At 35.2% G+C, this 17,995-nt stretch overlaps 1 protein-coding gene across 2 annotated transcripts; it reads right to left on the bottom strand.

Moving 5' to 3' along the window:
* Window positions 1–128: 128 nt before the first annotated feature.
* On the bottom strand, window positions 129–16,146 carry LOC121421352. 2 transcript variants are annotated; one of them, XM_041616047.1, is made up of 14 exons: window positions 15,995–16,146; window positions 15,017–15,038; window positions 14,367–14,438; window positions 13,020–13,150; window positions 12,310–12,412; window positions 11,737–11,852; window positions 11,064–11,142; window positions 10,321–10,482; window positions 9,561–9,746; window positions 8,187–8,252; window positions 6,059–6,119; window positions 4,358–4,593; window positions 3,386–3,520; window positions 129–2,229 (listed from the first exon to the last, which is right to left on the bottom strand). In XM_041616047.1, the coding sequence occupies exons 1-14, from the start codon at window positions 16,045–16,047 to the stop codon at window positions 1,336–1,338; spliced, it is 2,316 nt and encodes a 771-aa protein (XP_041471981.1). In that variant the 5' UTR covers window positions 16,048–16,146; the 3' UTR covers window positions 129–1,335. The 2 variants fall into 2 exon arrangements, with proteins under 2 accessions (XP_041471981.1, XP_041471983.1); XM_041616049.1 differs by lacking the exon at window positions 8,187–8,252 and having other exon boundaries at window positions 15,995–16,145.
* Between the last annotated feature and the right edge of the window lie 1,849 nt (window positions 16,147–17,995).

The following is a 17,995-nucleotide window of genomic DNA, read 5'->3' as shown; positions in this document are numbered from 1 at the left end:
AGAAATTTATCCACATTGTGCTGCACTCGACCCAGGTGAGGTGAATGGGTACCTGGTAGGATTTTTCCTTGAACGCTTTAGCGCCTATTAACATGGTGGCTTAGCTACAGCCAGGGTAATAATATGATACCAAGTATCAAAGCGCAGTTGAGTATATGCACATAGTAACTGCACTATATAAATGGACATATTATTATTATACAACATGAATTCATGATATATAACTAGCTACATGCATGTGCTTCTACATGACTTGAATATAATGCTGGCTCTGGCCTGGCAGCCGATTGCAATGCACAAGCATTTCAACGAATAATGTCCTGCCAGGTAACAATAACCTGTGTTGAGTGCAGCACAATTTGGATCAATTTCTTGCTGAAGGAAACTACGCCATGGCTGGGATTTGAACCCATGACCCTCTGTTTCAAAGTCTGGATACTAATCCGCGGGGCCACAATGCTCTAATTAGGCTTATATCCATTTCGTCTCCTATCAACTTGGTTTAATACCACTTAGTTTATAAAATTAGATGATCTGTTTATGAACCAAACTTCATTTGACCAACGAAGTGGAATTAGACCAATCGGGCACTAGACCAAATAATAGACTTAGTGGGTGTCATATCAAGTGACCAGTAGAACAGATGGTAACTAGACCAAATTTACAGTAGAAAGGTGGGTTCAGCCCTAATAATGTCTGAGAAGTAGACTACTTGCTGTGGACTAATCAAATATAAACCCATTCATAAACATTATACACAATGCACACATATCACACACTTTTCATGACATCTTTCATTTGATGCCATATCACTATCATGGAATAAAACACTTAAGGAAGAATTCATAAACAAAGTCCAAAATAGGGTAAAAAAGAAATCAGTGGTGCATCCTGCTGGGTTTAACACAACATAATTTCACAAACCATATTGTTTGTGCACTATGGTTGTCCAAAGTACTGTGTCTTATCCAGCTTGATCCACCACTGACATCAAAGTAAATTTGAAATAACTGCTAACATATGGAGAAAGACTCCATTTTCAGCTGCACACAACTATAAAATATATTATAATTTCATAGACATCAAAGAATATTCAATCAGTGATGACAGAAGAAGCTATATACCCTGTTGATATAACACTGAAAGAAAGAGGGCTTTTACAGGGACCAACCAGTTCCAATAGGCAATTCGTTGACTAATGAGTTCTGTCATTCCCATAGGCTTTGTACAGGGATCACATGGTTCCTGTAAGGAATGGGTTAACCTGTTGACTACTGAATTCTGTCAATCCCATAGGCTTTGTACAGGGACCATCAGGTGTCAGTAGTCAATGGATTACTCTCCATCCTTACTGTTGAAGTCTGAGAAGCTATCACTGAGGAGGTTTGAACCCATGACTTGTTCATCACCACTCTTAAAGGTCAACCTATCAATCTCACTCAGAGGATACCCATGGAGGAACAGCTCGTCTTCTTCCCCAACCTGGATCTTCCGCGTCAACTTGGTACGCTCAAACTGCAGATTCTGAGCCACGGGTGAGCGGAACCTACGACTGACTGGCTTCCGCGATTTTGACTTCCCTTCGTCAGAGTTCACAGAACTTTTGCGGGGACCAGACTCTGAGATAGATCTCCTGGGATTATCAGAGTTTGGTTCCTCCTTCTGAGCTTCCGCGTCTTTGTTCGTTGCTTTGGACTCGTTCTCTCTGCTATCCAGCTTGTTGGTGCTGGGAGGCATTGTCCCGATGCCTTCGTCGATACCCTCGCTAGCTGTCTCACTGTTGTGGAAGTAGTCATGGAGGAGAGCAACAGTACCCATCCTGGACTCCCGGAACTTAGTTGGATCGTAGGGTGTCTGACTAGCATTCCTACTCTGACGTAGCAACCCAGCATGGTGTACAATATCTGTAGTCTGCGCTATACTGCTGGCCGTATCTTCCATACTACCTGCCGAACTCATATTATCACCGGTCAGGGTATTCTTGTCCAGCCGGATGGAAACTTCACTCTCATTCGCCAACTTTTGACCATCAAGCGTAAGCAGCGGTTTTGCAGGTGACTTTCCAAGCGGGAATCGACGGTCTTGACGGGTTCCCACAAAGGCCTGGTTGCGTGCATCACAGTTACGGTCATGGAGAATGCTGAGAGCTCTAGGATTTGGGTGAACCAACTTCTCCAGTGAATCAATAGCTGCCTTCTTGGCCTCTCTTTTCTTCTGCCTCCTCATCCGCTGTGATTAAGAAGAAATAAGATGACTATCACAGCTAATTAATTACAGCAAACAAAGAATTAATGAGAAAGTCTTTAAAATCAAGTTTCAATGTCACCATATCATTGTAGAGCTTGATCTGGTGGGTGTTTCATAAAGCTGTTCGTAAGATACGAATGACTTTATGCACGATTGGTGACCCCTTCTTGTGCTAAAAGATACATCCCTATGTCATTCATTTAGGACATAAGAACATGTTCCAGTCATTCATAAGCTGAAACATTGCCACAATGAAGATCACCAACGCAGATAAGCACAAGCGGGACAGTGTATTATCATTGCTTGGAAAAACACTCAATATGACATCTGGCTGGAGCGCCATTCTTGTTTTGACAACTTAACTTGAAATTAAATTTTTTTTAAGGACAACTAAGATGTAGCTCTATTTTAGAGTTATGACACAAGTGGCAACCTATAAAAAGTTTTCTACAGGAATTAGGATGCTGTCTTCAGAAATTATGAGGTTGCCACCATGGCCATAAAATGCAGATTTTTTTTAGCTGTTCTTGAATTTCTAAATTTTGATATACAAGAATTTAATAAGCCCACGATGATATAATTCTTCACTGGATGGCTACAAGACACTATATCAAAAGTAAATGGCCTACACGAAGAACATCATCTGTAATACTGAAAACTTGACAACTCACGAAATACATCTTTTACTTGTTTATCAAAAGGTTGGATTCACTATAATCTAAGATTGATCGAACTGTATAAACTTTCTGAAGATACAGTTTTAGGTATTCCTTTATATCTACTTGGTCTACTAGAAGATGGCCTCATTCAAAGCATCAATAGCATCAAAGCTAAACCAATGTCGTCTATCAATTCCGTCCAACTGCCATTTGGTCCAATCACACCTGATCTAATAATCACATGGGTCCAATTTCATAAAATATCATAAAAACAAATGTATACTTCTTATATCACATTCACTATCAACCAAACAAATTTAAATGATGATTGAATTAGCTTTAAACTATTATAAAAAATTTGTCATAATGACAGATTTTAGGTCTAGCAGTCAGGCTTGGGCCTTGGATTTCAAGCCTTGTGCACAACACTGACCAATCCTTTCAGGGTCATAAGAACCTTAACTCAATGACAGACTTACCTCTTCTTCAATCTTAGCCAACCTCGCATTCTCAATTTCTTCAGCTTCTTTTCGCTTGAGGGCTGCACTCTTAAATGTGTGATGGGGTAGGAGTTCCTTCAGCTGGGAATGAAGGCTCTGCATGGTCCGCTCCTCCTGAAATAAGTAACATGAATTCACATGAATGGACTAATAGAATCATAATTAAAGATCGTGTTATGCAGTTCTGAATCAAGTCCCCAGAATATTGGCTAAATTGTTAAATGAAGTTCCTTTGGACAAAAGCACAAGGAAGAAGACTAAAAGAAACACATTAATAGGTGTGATGATGAAGGTAGAAGGTTCTTCAGTTGGATATGTATACTATGTTTCTTGCAAAATACAACATATAAACAGTACATGTCCTCACCTAAAACAATTTAAGTGAAAAACAAAGGAAAAAAGTAATGGGGAAGTGTACATCACATCTTGGTCACACTGCCGAAGGGAGGATCTCTAGAACATTTAATGATCTCAAAATTCAAATGCTCATACCTTTCTTTTTCTTCATTCAATTTCACACATTGAACTATTTCTTTGATTTTTCAGTTTAATGCAACTGAATTTGCTTCAAAGGTTTCATTCTCCTTTAACAAAGAAGTAGATCACCCTGACAATAATTCAATTTTCTTGATAAAACGTAATGAATACAAATTATTCTCTTACAGATGAGGTAATGAGCAGTGTATCAGATGATATATCTTCCACAAAAACACAATCACTTTTCATCTTTTAAGAAATGGATTTAAAACAAATTAAATCATGTGACATATAAAGGAGCTTCTTGTATATGAGGTCACAATATCAACATATCAAAAATGCATTTACTGTTACTCTTTGATAAATTTTCATCAAACCTTCACCAATTTTTTTCTAAAATGTTTCTGTTTTTATCGAAACCAACTTATCTTCAGGGTGAACTGCCTTTTTAATAGAAGGGGAGAATTGACTTACCAGTGTTTCAATCTCATACTGCAGACTGTCAAGTATATTTTGCCTTTCTTTCACATTCTCCTCGGTAACAACAATCTTTTCTGTCCGCTTTCGCTGCTTTTTCTTCTTCTGTTTCCACGGTAACATATTCTCGTTATCACCACCAGGTCCTCCAGGGAAGGCAGAGGGAAGCATGCTTGGTGGGGGTTTGAACCTCAGACCTGCAGTTTGGATGCTAGATGGTGCAGAGTGGAGGGCTAGCAGAGAAAGAAGAAAAAAAAAGATATTATGAAATGATGCATGTCAAAACTATCAAAATACACCTTCATGATAGCACTCAACATTATTGAGATGTTGGGTATTACCATGGAGGTGTATTCAGTGATTGAAATTGCAATAGCCCAAATACCCCTAAAGCACAACAGAGAAATGCTCTAATTAAAATTCAATTGGAAATGAGATGAACAACTCTTCATCTAAATACTTTTTATATTAATGAAAAATAAAATGACTGAAAAAAAAATGAAACACTCAACCTGAACTTCCTGAAGTGCATTAGACCGCTATAAATTCACACAGAATATAGAAGCGGGCCTAGCTGACAATACAGACAGCAGATAATGAATGAAGGCAAGATGAGACTACTTCTAGGATACCCATTTCACACAGTGAAAAAAAGCTAATAGCTAACTACATTTGAACACTCTAACATGATTTTATTTCTAGGTCTCACACAATCAACAGTGTCCAAATAACCTTGAAAGAAGAATTAAATATTTAAAAATTTCTACATTATAATTTATTTGTTTGTGTGGTTCTCGTGGAGTGCATTCAATAATGAATTCTATTCTTTTCATGAGATTAATGATTCCATGCAAATGGGTCTAAATGATCCATTCATTTTTCCATGAGATAACCCTGTTTGTACATGGTGTTTAACATACAAAGGTCTAATTGTTGTATCTAGGCAGAGAAGTTACATTTATTTTGTTTTCATAATCTTCTACAAATATAAAGAAGATAAGAAGAAGATAAGAAACCTTAGAGGGTATGAACATAGGGACTATTTCAAGAGACGAACAGTGATTTTAATTGACATTTAGAGCCAATGATATGCGAGGATTTCAGTGGCTTATAACAAATAGTCACTAGCTGAAAATTAGTGCTTGTTTCATGAAAATGCTTCCCCAATCAGCATAGTATAATTGGTCTACCAGATCTATTATTAAACTTGCTATCAGATTCAATCTTGATTGCCTGCTCATGTTTGCACTTCCTCCACTCCCCAGGGAGTAAGCCAGAAAAAATCTTTATACTCAATTGCTAGGCATACTACCCTGGCTTTCACATCCGAGCGGGGACCCATTTATAATAACACCTTGGCCCCATTGCACAAAAGTTACTATTATGGTACTTTGCCGTGCAATGGTAACTTGCATCAAATCCTTGATTTTGATTGGCTGATCATCATTGTTACCATGGTAGTTACCATAGGATGGCAAAGTTACCATAATAGTAACTTTTTATGCAACAGGGCCCAGGGGTGAAACTGGCAAAGTGTGGAGTGACACCTTGCCAATGGATGCTATGCCACAGTGTGATTTGAACACATAATGCTTTCTTTGATTTCAATTAAAGCAAAAGTCAAAACCAACACACCATGAAGGGAGAAGTTGAATTGACAAATGGAAATGAATGAATTATAGTGAGGAAATAACTTACTTTTTCTGTCATGAATTTCTTGAAGTAGTCTAATCCTTGGATCAATGGAATCTGCGTCCGACTGTCATAATGTAAAAAAAATCAATTTAGTGTCTTGAATACCCCAAAGGCTAACCTATGTGTTATGTTAAAATTGCACAGCACATTTAGTTTCACAATGAAAACAAATAGTACAATGAAGTTTCCTTTTTATCTTACTTCTGGTACACAGTAATAAGACTTCCGAAAGCAAAACTTACATGACCCACCCAAAATTCATTGATTGATAATTAAAAATTTGGGTTTTCTGTCAAAAAATCTAAAATGCAAAAGGCTTTTATTCAAATTTGATGAAATTTTGAGAATGTGAAGAAATTTATGACTTTTGGGAGTACACTCAATATCTACCAAGGAAATCCTATTCAATTTTTTCCAAAATTGTGAAAACCATTTTTTTTGGAACATCGTGATAGCAGTCATCTTTGAAAGGCAATTATTATGTTTCCTTGAATCTACTCACTTTTGAGAAGCAGCATTTGCAACAATGAACATATCAAACCTTCAGGAATTCATTTTCTTATTAAATTTGTAGCATGCTTGCCTTCAATCAAATGTTGAGATTATTTTCAATTTTAAGCTTTCCAACAGTATCTTGTCAGGATAAACAAGTATATTCTTATAATACAGAGAGCATGAAACATACTGAATATACCTAACTGATCACCTTAAGCAAATGTGAAATTAAGAATGAAGATGTCTTGATGCATGAACATCACAAAAGTGCAATTTATTAGAATTTCACTCCAACTTGATTCATTCCCTTCACCATCATTCTCTATAGGGAGTGTCAGTTGGAAAATACTGGCCAGCCACCAACAAATTGATAAAAAAATAAACAAATAAATATACACAAAGTGAATTAAAAAGATACACCCATGTACAACTTATGTACCCCTCAAAGAATAAGAAAAATAACCATCAGAAAAGTATCCTATAATGATACCACAATCACATCAAAAGATAAGAAAACCTGGCAAGCATGATACAAAAGAGTACAATAGCAATGTATGTGACACAGTAGGCCTATCCTAAAAACTAGGAAGATTAGCACAGAAGAGTCTAGTGGCTAAAAATTTTAACACCTCCTTTTCTCATTTCTGGAAACATATGAGCAATGAACTTCCAAGATGGTATCTTCGTTAACCCTAAATAGACTGGGCTATTTCAACGCCTAAGAAGACGGGGGGGGGGGGGGGAGAGGGAGCTGATTCAGCCCCCCTTATGATCATGGCCGTCGATCGCACGATCGGGACGAAAATTGGCACACGCTTTACCCATGGCATTATCTACAAGACTATAATATCAAATTCTGCCAAAAATCTCATTACTCATTGATTATGCTAATTTATGCATAAAATAATGAGTTTGCTCTAATTAACAAAATAATGCCTCTATAATGCTGTTTGTTTCAGATACTCTTTATAGGCATCTGATCAAATTTATATTAAAAAATGTCAATACATCATTTATTTTTTATGTATTTTATTGTTTTCTTAATTTCTTTGTTTTCTGACTTTTTGTTTTTTATTGTTTTTTCAATGGAAATTTTCAGAAACTTTATTTTGACCTTAAACAAGATAAAATTAATCAATTTTAAGTAGTAAAAGGAAAAATAATGCTACATTTATGAATTTTTGCTAAAAGCACAATTTGCAATACACAATTTGGGCAATTTTGCCATTTTGGGTCTGCATGCACTTATGAAACATTGAGTAATTTCAGAGACGCGTATCCGGGGGTCGCAAATTTTGGTCTCAAAAGTTGCTTGAGACTTGAAAGTAAAAAGTCAGTGTGCGACGCGGTCAAAAAAATTAGTAGGGTGGACTTATAGCGAAAAATGTCAAGGGGGGCTGAATCAGCCCCCCCCCCAGTCTTCTTAGGGTTAATGTAACAATATCTTTAACCCATAGAGGTATACTTTGCAGAGGTATGATATAAAAAACACTGTTTGTGAAGAGTGACATAAGCATTGTGACATCCCACTTTGGGATAAGCTCTCTAAATGAACCCCTCAAGCAGGTAGAAAAAGACTACGATACCAATGCGGCTAACACAATCTATACACTCGAGTGCTGTTTCTTATTCTTACCTTTAGGGTGTCTGAGCGTGCAGATAGGGAACGAGTTGTTGTGCTAAAATGTGCAGAATTGGTTGACTGTGAAGGTCGAGGGGGTAAAGGTTAAGGTCATGCATGTAGGTCACAAGGTTAAAAGGTTATTACTTCACAATGTTATTACACAGACAATTGGAATGGGGTGGTAATGAATGATTTAATCTGCTGTAAGGAAGGAATTGGCACCATTTCTTTATCAAAATTAAATACCTTTTAAGAGATTCATTTATAAAAATCATTTGTTTAAATTAGCTTTAACGCAGGATCCTATAGGCCTATAGTTCAGATGGTGTATCCGCACCCCTTTTCAACTAAATTTTTGTTTAAATTCATTGCTGTTATAGTGAAAGATATAATATATATATATATATATATATATATATATATATATATGTATGTATTATTGATTGCATAAAGTCAACATGTACATGCAAGTAACAATGTATCTAATTTTATATCAGGGGTCATTCTTAAAAACCATATTTGTGAATTTATTCTGTTCATATATATTACTGTATGATATTTATATACATTTTTTTCAGTGGAGATAAATTAAATAGAATTTAGTTGATAAACAATAATAAATTCTATAAAAAAAAACACTGTTTTAAGATAAAATAATATTGATGGTGAGTGGGGACTATTAGCCTGGTCAGTTACAAGGGTCTATGTTACCAGTTAATTCTGGAAATGTGATTAGGTTAAGGATTAATAAGTTATTCATATCAACTTTACAGAGATGAAACTGATATATACATGCACCTACACACAATGAATAAATATGATATAAGCTGTGAGGATGTGCAAAGTATTTTTATATTTGACTTGACAACAATCACATGCTATGAAAGCAGGGCATCAAATACATTTTGTTAATCAATTTGTAAGCGAAAAGAAAAATAACCACTTTAAATCTAACATACTTTTAAGCATATGTTAACTTCTCTTTATTTTCCAAAAATTCACAATGACACATATAGTTTCAAATTTTTGGTATGGTTAATTGTAAAAATCTAAATGTAACTATATGAACACTATTATATGATGTGATTGCTACAGTTAGACATATGAAAAGGCAAATCATATTGAACATGACCTCAGAATTTCATAAATTTTAGATCTGAATAAAAGAGAAACCGAAATACATGTAAGGTTTATTCAAAGTTATAGAGTTTTATGTTAATATTTCTGTTTGCATAATTACTAATTTATGTCCCCTTTAAAAAAATTGTTTGTAAAAGCCTAATGAGGTAAATGTAATATAATCGTAAAGCTGAAATGTTTTGCATACCGCTTCAGTGTCATGTTATTAGTAATAACATATTAATAGAATTTAGTTTTATTAAATACCTCTGCTACAGTATGTGGGCGCGTGTCAAAGATTGGTGGGGGTGTGGCCGGCACTCGGAACTGGTCGATCCCTGGGGCTGATACCGGTCTTGCTCTAACGTGGCCGGCCTTGGTGTTCTGGACTTGACCAGTAGATTTATTGAGGGAAGACTTGAGTTCTTGGTAGCGACGCGAGTGGTAGCGCACCTGAAGATAGTAAATTAAACATAATAGAACATAATTGAATATATGTTCAACTCTTATAGGTGAAGATCTTTTAATTAGAAGCAGAAAAATCAATGAAACACACAATGAAAAAATTCCAACAAAGAATAGCACAGTAATGAATAAATGTGAAAAAGCCTCTCTTCATGATGATAATAATCTAAATTTTATTGTTCAAAATGATTGGAAATAGAAATCTTCCGAAAATTCATTTTGCCAAATAACTAGAGGGCCCGGCAGCCACTTAGCAGTACCAGATCGACATTCCTCTATCCAATATATCATTGAATGCCAAATTTGGTAGCAACAACTCCCATCTTTTAGAGTCTTGATCTGATGCAGCCAGGGTTTGAATGGGCTTGAACTCCTGGCTTCCTGGTTGTGATGCTGAGCTAAATACACCCCAGTTTCATCCAGAACCACACAGAATAAGATAAGAAAGAGAAATATGTAATGACAAACTTTAGATCACTCCCAGTGCAGTACGTGGTGCTGAAAAACATTCATTTAACTTAAGCTAATCATTAAATCTCTAAATTGGCAACCTCTTACATACCTGAGTTTTCCTAAGACTTGGATCAACAGATGATTCCCGAGGAATGCGTTTGCTGCCAAGGATCTCATGTCCATAGTTTCGCTCAGTCCCAATGAACTCCCTGTTCAGCTGGTCTTCTAGCTTTTCATCACTGGTCGAGAAAACTCGCTGAAAATCATCAAGCTAAAAAGATAGCAAAGAGAGTGAGGAATATGCTGCCATTATTGCCACTAAATAATTTTGAAAAGTAAAAAATTCTCTAGTCAAATTATTTTGAACAGCCTCCTTTCTGACTAAAATTTTCTTGAAAGATAGACATTTGACATAAAGCAACATAATTGGATAAGGAATGGGTAGATATATATATAGAAATATATATACAAGAATGATAATATATCATTATATATATTGACTGATACTGGACATGAAATGAACATAAAGAGTTAATATATGTAATACATGAAAATTTGACGAAATTTCTTTAAAATCTTCAATACAAAGATAATTGGTGGTCTATTTCTTAAATCATTGAATGCCAAACAGGGTAGCAGCAAGACCCAGCTTTTAATATCTTTTTGGTCTTACGCGACTGGGGCTTGAACTCTCAGCCTCTTGGTAGTGAGACATACGCTCTACCAACTGAGCCAATGCACCAGTGACATAGAGGTAGACATTGAGGGACAAAGAGATGGAGAGAGGGAAAGAGAGATAGATGGACAGACAGAGAGCGGAATAGTAATGTATTGTAAAATAGATATTCTTACCTCAAATAATTTCCTCCATGTTTTCTCCATTGGCCCTACCCTAGGATCAGGAACAACAACATCTTTGGATAGATAGCACCTGTGATTTTAGAAAACAAGACTGAGTATTATATCATTTATCAATTTTATCATTTTTGAACTAGAGAAAGGAAGGCTTTAAGGTCAAAATGGCCTAAGAAATTTTGGGATGGTAATGTAACATTTGCCTGTCTACCAATTTTTCATGGGGTGGGTCTTATGCTACATGTAGGTTTTTGTTTTTAGTTAAGAATGATGCAAGGATTAGGATTAGGTTAGGATTTCGTTTGAAGTTCAGGGGAGCGTTCCATGAGAGGACTTGTTGGACGTTTTATCTGACAAGTCCTGTTTTATCCAACAGTTACCATAGCAACAGTGCTTCTAAGCCAATCAGAATCAAGCAAAGTTATCAGATCTGAAAAGTTGTCAGACAAAAATGTTCATGTAATGGTCCCCAGGTTTTGACTTTGGGCAGGAGCAATTTTTGCAGGAGAAAATATCACAGAAACTCGGGACATTACAGTCATGGAATTACCTAGAGGGCCAACTAAAAAGTCCTATATACATGTAAAATCCCCTCAACACTTTTCATGACAATTCATGCATCAGGATGTTTTGTGATTACTACAACTGCTACAACATCGTGGAGACTTACAGAACAATCAGGTCGAGAAATTCATAGAACTGGATACGACCAGGCTCATCCAACCTCTCCTCCATGTGTTTAACCCTGTGCATCAGTTTCAATGGAGCTATGGTACGTCCACAGAGCTGCATGGGGATGAGGTTGTCAAAAACATTTAGGTAACAATATAGATGCTCAAAAATGTTACCTTTAAAGACTAAAGGTAATATTCAGTAGGAGAGTTAGCACTTGATTTTTAATTACACGATTTTAGATCCAAAATTTCAAACACAGGTGACAGTCATTTGAGCAAAATTAAATTGGTCAGGATACAAAAAATAAGAACAATGAGAAAAAGGAAAGTGGGGATATGACTTCATCAGCCAACCTGATAAATATTCATGATGATGATGTGCATATAACTGTTCTAATAAAATATTAATACATTTGTTAATTCAATATCTTTGTTATTTGATATCAGATTTTTGATGAGATTTTCAGCATTTTGCTTGGTGAATTTACTTTATCTAGATATAATTTTATTTTCAGTTTTTAATGAGTGATTGAGCTAAGCAAACCATTTCGAATTTGGAAATGTGTTACCTTCAGAGTTCTCATAAGTGTATGTTTATCAATGATCATCCCTTTCATGTCTCCTGCTTCATAAACTTGGAAGGCAACTCTCACATCACTGAGCTCATCAAAACTGTCAATAACATAAAAAATAACCATTCTGTATTTATTTACTTGAAACCAATTTCTAGTAACTAGAAATGAAGGGAAAAACTAGAAGAATCAATAGATTTATGTTATATTGTGTATGATTTGGGTTAGAATATGGAGATAATACAAATTTGCAGTGGCAATCATTCACACAAAATTGAAAACTCTATGGCAGATTCTATGCATTAATTCAAGCTCGCTTTCTATTTTATATTCATTTCCTTTTTTTGAAACATATTAATGACCATTGAATTTTATGCTACATGTAAAACAAAAAACTTGGGAATTTTCTCCACTTATCACAAAGAATTCTCTGTCATTATTTTCTTTCCCAAATTAAATTATCTTTGCATTTATTGATATGACAAGAGAAATGAGTGAGTTTAGCACATCATCAATTCAATTATTAAGTATGTTAAGCTAGGCTATTACATGTACAACATACTATGCTGTTGATATTTTATGAAGAGTCTGCTTGTATCGCTTTTATCTGTTTGCAGATTATGTCGAACAAAATAATAAGTAAAAAATAATAAGTTAACTTTAGAAACCTATTTTTTTTTTAAATTGATTTATTGATTTATACTCACGTAAGAAACCTATGATTTATGAGGTTCATGCTTTTTCTCAGGACATTGATGTTGTAATCTGCTGTGTGCATGTTGACAGAAAGGTGGAGTGCTTCATTGAAGTACTTGAGATCAATTAACTTCAATATTTCCTGGAAGAATGGATAAAGATTACCTTTAAAAACTATTTTATGATCATATTAATTACCTATAATGTTTAAAATGTTCTACAATGTTTCTTTTCAAGCTGCATTGTTCAAATAAATATGTAAAGACCCAAGTCATATACAGAGTTTGAAATTCATCTGAATTGGAAATAGGTAAATCTTAATGGAAAAATCTTGTGCCAGTTTTTTCTTTATATGTCAATTAGATGAAAAAAAACCCTAATAATTGTGAATTTAAAAATTTGTAGTTAATTCAGAAATTTGAAAATATTTCTGCATTTTGCTTTTTATAAAACAAGATATTATTAAATCAATGTTTATATATAGGTTCTTTTCCCCTTTGTTGTCATGTATAAACACCAAAAGTTAAGAATGTTAATACACTATGCTCTTGTAAATGTAAATCAAGCTTAACTAATTCATGAAATGATTTGTATGAATACTGAAGAAACAATAGCCATGGGCCTGTATTCTATAAACGAGATAAGTGTTTTGCTTAAGTTTGAACAATATGTCTTAGCATTTTTACTTGTCTAAGAAATCTTCCCTAAAAATATTCTATAAACTTTAAGACATTTGTCTCAAGTCAGACGATATGGCAAAGCCAAAGTCTCAAATTCTTTGCCGTCATGAGAAAATTGCAACGTCACGCAACTTTTGTCGTGAACGTAACAGCTGCTCCACGGTAAAACGTCTATGCGTTTTATGTGTTAAAGCAAAAATCGCATCATAACAAATATCAAGATTGAGGCTGAGAAAAAGGGAAGGCCAATTTCACTGAAGGAGAGAAAATTACGCTAATGGCAGAAATAAGAGAAAGGGAAGAGATCTTGAGACCCCCGCTTAATTAATGTACCACTTTTCAGGATAAAGAAAAGGAGTAGGCCGAAATTGACTTGAAACTAAAACAATTGAGACGACTCACAATTGCCTTAATGTTAGAGCAAAATTCTTAGCCATGTTGAATTTACGGAATACAGACTCTGCAGTTTTAAGAAAAGTTGCTTAGCCATTCATCCTACATCTGTTTAGTCGCGCAAAACCTCTTAGCCTAATTCTAAGACAAAATTCTTAGCCAATTCTTTATGGAATACGCGTTTTGGCAAAGAATAAAACAAAATGCTCAGATTATTTAATTGAGCATGCTTATCTCGTTTATGAAATACGGGTAATGGTTCCTGATGTTTATTTCAACACTCACCCGATAGCTAACTCCATCCTTTCTTATTATATGGTCATCAGGAATACAGTTACGAAGAGTTCCATTGGGATACTAGATAAAAATTAGAATTGCCATTATCAATTCACATTTTGTGTACTTGAATCCAATAACATACAGCAGTACATGTAGGCCTATCATTAAGGCAGGGAATGTACTAGTGTAACATATATCACTGTAAACAGTATTATCTTGCATAAACTATTTTATCATCACCATCATAATAGTTATATAGTACACAACATCTTTACCATTATCATCATAATCATTTTGATTTTTTACCATTTTTCATCATCTTCATTCTTTTTTTTACACTTGTTAATTATCATTGTCATCATCAATACCCTGTATCATCATAATCATTATGAATTTTGGAAATTATATTTGATTTGTATCATTAGGGTTTAATTAGTACAAATTATCTTTATCATTGTCAATTTTTCATCATTACATTATGTATGCATTAGGTGCAATTCCACAATCGAGGGTCCTACTTGTTCCACCCCTCCTTTTCCCCCATTTATCATGTTTATTTCTCCTTCTTTTTCTCCTCATCATCTCCCTGCTCCTTTGCTTTCGCTTCCCTTTCCCGAAAGATTTCTTTCAATGATCAAAGCGAGCCATCTACTTACCCCTAGAGCACTGGTAAGGCAGCTGAAAATGAAATAAAATTATGAAACAATATATTTCTATTAAAACAGAATATCAAAAAATGCAATGCAAAAATTGAAATGACCAAATTCCAATCATGGTATCTAAAATGATTATTCTGTTTAGTATCTATAATAATTAGAGTATTGTCGTAGCTACTGAGATAATGTATTTCAACACTCATAAAACAAAAACTTTGCAACTGCAATACTGATTAATCTATAAAATCTGATTCTGACTAAAAAAGTGAAAAAAATATTGAATTTCGTGTGATTCAAAATGAAGCCTTTCTCATCAAAATTCTTGAATCGTGTTTTGAAAAATTGAATGGGTGCACAGACATGGGATGAGGCACCATTATTTGTTCAATCTGAAAATGATTGGCTGGTGAGTTTTTTTTCCATGAAAATATTGCACACTGACTTAGGCCTACATGTAGACTAAATAGTTAGTCATTAGAAAGAATATAACAAACATTTTCAACTGATTTTTAGAGAAATTAAAAGAAATTCATGATTGATCTTCAGCATGTTCAGTTAGATTGTTAGCTTGGGCCTGGCCCTTGGTCAAGTTGGTGTGCAAACTGGAATTTTTTTTTTGCTTAATTTCAAATTAAACCTGTTAACGAAAAGTTTAATTTTATTCTATTTTTAATTTGTCATGTTTGTCGTATTATTTTGCAAACAACTTATCATCGACATTACATGGCAAAGATGGATTGCACAATTTAAACAATTGATACTAATGATTTCTCTCTATTTATCATATCAATTGTTTAACTTCGACGAACAACTGATGCTGCAATGCAAGCGTCGCGTCTCAGCTCTCCGTCTATCCAAGTAGTATACACATCACACAGATATGGGTGCATCGGACTGTAGTGTAAATCCTTAAATAATCGACGCTGAAATTGGTCCACATTACAGCACAATCATATACATGTTTAGCTATCATCTTACCTCAACTCTTCCCAAGTGAGAAACTTTTTCGAATGTGGATATTTTAAATGCATTTTAACACACTGTAGACCTAAACAGTTATTAAATTGGTATTTTGCTAAATCCCTGTGTAGGCCGCCATATTGTTTATAACCGGTACCTTGGTTTCGTCATTACCTTTTCAAGCAACACTCCCTTTGTGCAACAGACATTTGTTGTAGTAATTTCTTCACAAATCAATAATTTGGAATAACATTTCTTTTTATTTTGTATTTTTTATACGAATCGCGTACTTCTGAGAATATATTTATGAGATGGCCAGTTTATTGCGATATTAGAATAAACTGGTTGCAACTTTGCTTGGCGTAAAACCAACAAATAAAACAGCCACCAGACGAAATCGATGAGTTGCTCGATCGGAGGTCTTCGTGAAATCGATACTTTCGTCTGATGACGTCACCAGACCTGAGACCGCGCCCATAAATTGAATATGCATGTAATATTTCACCCAAAGTCAACATTATTCACGACTTGCAAGGCAAATAGGTGTGGCTTAGCCAAATAAGGCATGGCCTACGTGTGCTCCGTGCGACACCACATGGCAAAGAGTGAGAGCATGCAGTATGGAGGATAAACGTCAAGATTATTATTCCCATGTCAAGTGCAAGCGAAGTCCAACATCCATGCACCATTATCAATACATACTTTAGCACATGGTGTCATTAAGGCGATTCTCCCTCATTTTCAGAAGCCACGCGCGATATCTTTAGATGTCGCAGCACCCGTGATATAGGGCATCCATATTGCAAACTTTGAAGATAAATGAATGAACGCACCTGTAGATCTGATGCATATGGATCGAAGGAGCCCGCCAAAAATATTGTCGACGTCCAACCGATGAAAGTGACGAACTGGAGGTTGTGAGAGGGACGACGGACGTTTCACCAACTCGACTAGACTGCCCTTTGTAAGCCTATTGCTTTCTCTATGAAATTTTGATTTAGTATTTGGACGATCTGCAGTTTTTATGGTAATTTTTGTTTAATGTATAGTTCGAATTGTATGGCATCTTTTGTCATAATGGTATTTCTATATGTAAATATCTATAAATTTCTAAGTAGAAATTTGTTCACGAGGGGTTCACGATTGTCTGATTTTATGAGATGGTGCTACATGCAGGAACTGATCGGCCGCTCCATATGCAAGTTGATTTTGTTTGTTTAATGAAGGGGGTAGTCCTAACAGTCGCCTCTTAGCTATAACATCATAATAATCAAGCCCTATTTGAATAGTGCGGGCGCGGAGCGCGAGCTAAGTTTTTCGTTGTTGAAATTTTGTGTATTTTGAAAATTGAACATAATTGTTTGTGATCCAGAACAAAATGCGCATGCAATTATAACTGAGAGCGCGAAGCGCGAGCAGAAATGTTTAATACATTTTCTGCATGCCTGATCTAAAATGTTAAATCATGAAAAGGATGGGCAATTGGGTATCAGTCCTGGTGGTATGTAACCGTGCAGTTCCCTATACTAAAATCACTATGCATTCGTTGTTGGTACTTTATCATAAATGCATGTTGTACTGTTTAATCATGTATACTTAATCAATTGCATCATGCGAAGTAATTCATGCCCGCTCTTCTACTTGCTCTTTTCTTTTCCTCTTCTATTTCTTTACCTTCTCTTAGCCCTTTCTTTTTGTATTTTTTGTTAAGTTGTATACTCTAACAGGCGTATCTCACACATGCTCGATGATTTCTGGGCTTCAGTATATGCCTTAAGCTCCATGTACATAAATATTATATTTTATTTACATCTATTGTTATATATATTACTTTTCTTTCTGTATTCAAGCCTCTCTCAAGTAAGAAATAATACTTTTTTCCTGCAGGCTGCTCCAAATTTACTCCCAATTTTTTAGTCATCCCAAAAGAATGAACATCATAACCACGCGCACACGATAGACCTATGAATTACTTTATTTCTTCGTACTTTTCGTAGTTTGATAGGCAAATAATTATAA

This window comes from Lytechinus variegatus, chromosome 9 (genome assembly GCF_018143015.1).
Source record: "Lytechinus variegatus isolate NC3 chromosome 9, Lvar_3.0, whole genome shotgun sequence".
NCBI classification, from domain to species: Eukaryota; Metazoa; Echinodermata; class Echinoidea; order Temnopleuroida; family Toxopneustidae; genus Lytechinus; species Lytechinus variegatus.
Note: the sequence above shows the minus strand (reverse complement) of the source record. Positions and strands in the feature narration are given on the sequence as shown.